Source organism: Colobus angolensis, unplaced genomic scaffold (assembly GCF_000951035.1).
Source record: "Colobus angolensis palliatus isolate OR3802 unplaced genomic scaffold, Cang.pa_1.0 Scaffold381, whole genome shotgun sequence".
Lineage (NCBI taxonomy): Eukaryota > Metazoa > Chordata > Mammalia > Primates > Cercopithecidae > Colobus > Colobus angolensis.
Window position 1 is genome coordinate 1017694 of NW_012117166.1, and position 1118 is coordinate 1018811.

General features: G+C 51.1%; 1 protein-coding gene across 1 annotated transcript in view; it reads left to right on the plus strand.

Moving 5' to 3' along the window:
* The window catches only part of LOC105520577 (RNA-binding motif protein, X-linked-like-2), a 1683-nt gene extending 863 nt beyond the window's left edge, over window positions 1-820 (plus strand). Inside the window, exon 2 of the mRNA XM_011954384.1 lies at window positions 1-820. Coding sequence (XP_011809774.1) covers window positions 1-587 — 587 coding nt within the window. The 3' untranslated portion in view covers window positions 588-820.
* The last annotated feature ends 298 nt before the right edge of the window (window positions 821-1118 follow it).

Below are 1118 nucleotides of genomic sequence, written 5' to 3' on the forward strand. Positions count from 1 at the left end.
CGCCGCCCCCGCGCCGCGACCCCTACCTGGGCCCGCGGGATGAGGGCTACTCGTCCAGAGACAGCTACTCGAGCCGAGACTACCGCGAACCCCGGGGTTTTGCCCCCTCGCCCAGAGAGTACACCCACCGCGAATACAGCCACTCCAGTGTCCGGGACGACTGTCCCTTGAGAGGCTACGGCGACCGAGACGGCTACGGGTGTCGCGACCGTGACTACGGGGATCATCCCAGCAGAGGTTCCTACCGAGAGCCCTTTGAGAGCTACGGAGACCTGCGCGGCGGCGCCCCAGGACGGGGGACACCGCCATCTTACGGAGGAGGAGGCCGCTACGAGGAGTACCGGGGCTGCTCACCAGATGCCTACAGCGGCGGCCGCGACAGTTACAGCAGCAGTTATGGTCGGAGCGACCGCTACTCGAGGGGCCGAGACCGGGTGGGCAGACCAGATCGTGGGCTGTCTCTGTCCATGGAAAGGGGCTGCCCTCCCCGGCGTGATTCTTACAGCCGGTCGGGCTGCAGGGTGCCTAGAGGCGGAGGCCGTCTAGGAGGCCGCATGGAGAGAGGAGGAGGCCAGAGCAGATACTAAGCAGGAACAGACTTGGGACCAAAAATCCCTTTTCAAAGAAATTAACAAAAAGAAGAACCTGTTGTATGGTAACTACCCAAGGACTAGTACAAGGAAGAGTTGTTTTTACCTTTTAAGAATTCACTGTTAAGATCGTCTCCATTTTTATGCTTTTGGGAGAAAAATACTTAAAATTCGTTTAATTTAGTTTTGGAATTGTTAACGTTTCTTTCAACAAGGTCATGTTAAAAGTATATGAACCTGAGTACTAGTCTTCTTATATTTACAAGTAGAAATTCGATTAATGGCTTCTTCCCTTGTAAATTTTCCTGATAAATGAGGCAAACAGTCCTAAGATCTTTCATAAACATCTGCTCACCTAAAATGGAAAAATGGATCATTCTGCTCATTTCAACCAACTAGATTTTGGGTGGAGAGTGGGAGGGATTGGTGTATGCTACTCTTAAGATTTCAGGGTATCTTTCAAACTGAATCTCTGTTTCTAGTATTAAAAACCAAACAACCAGCAACAACAACAACAAAAGAGATTTA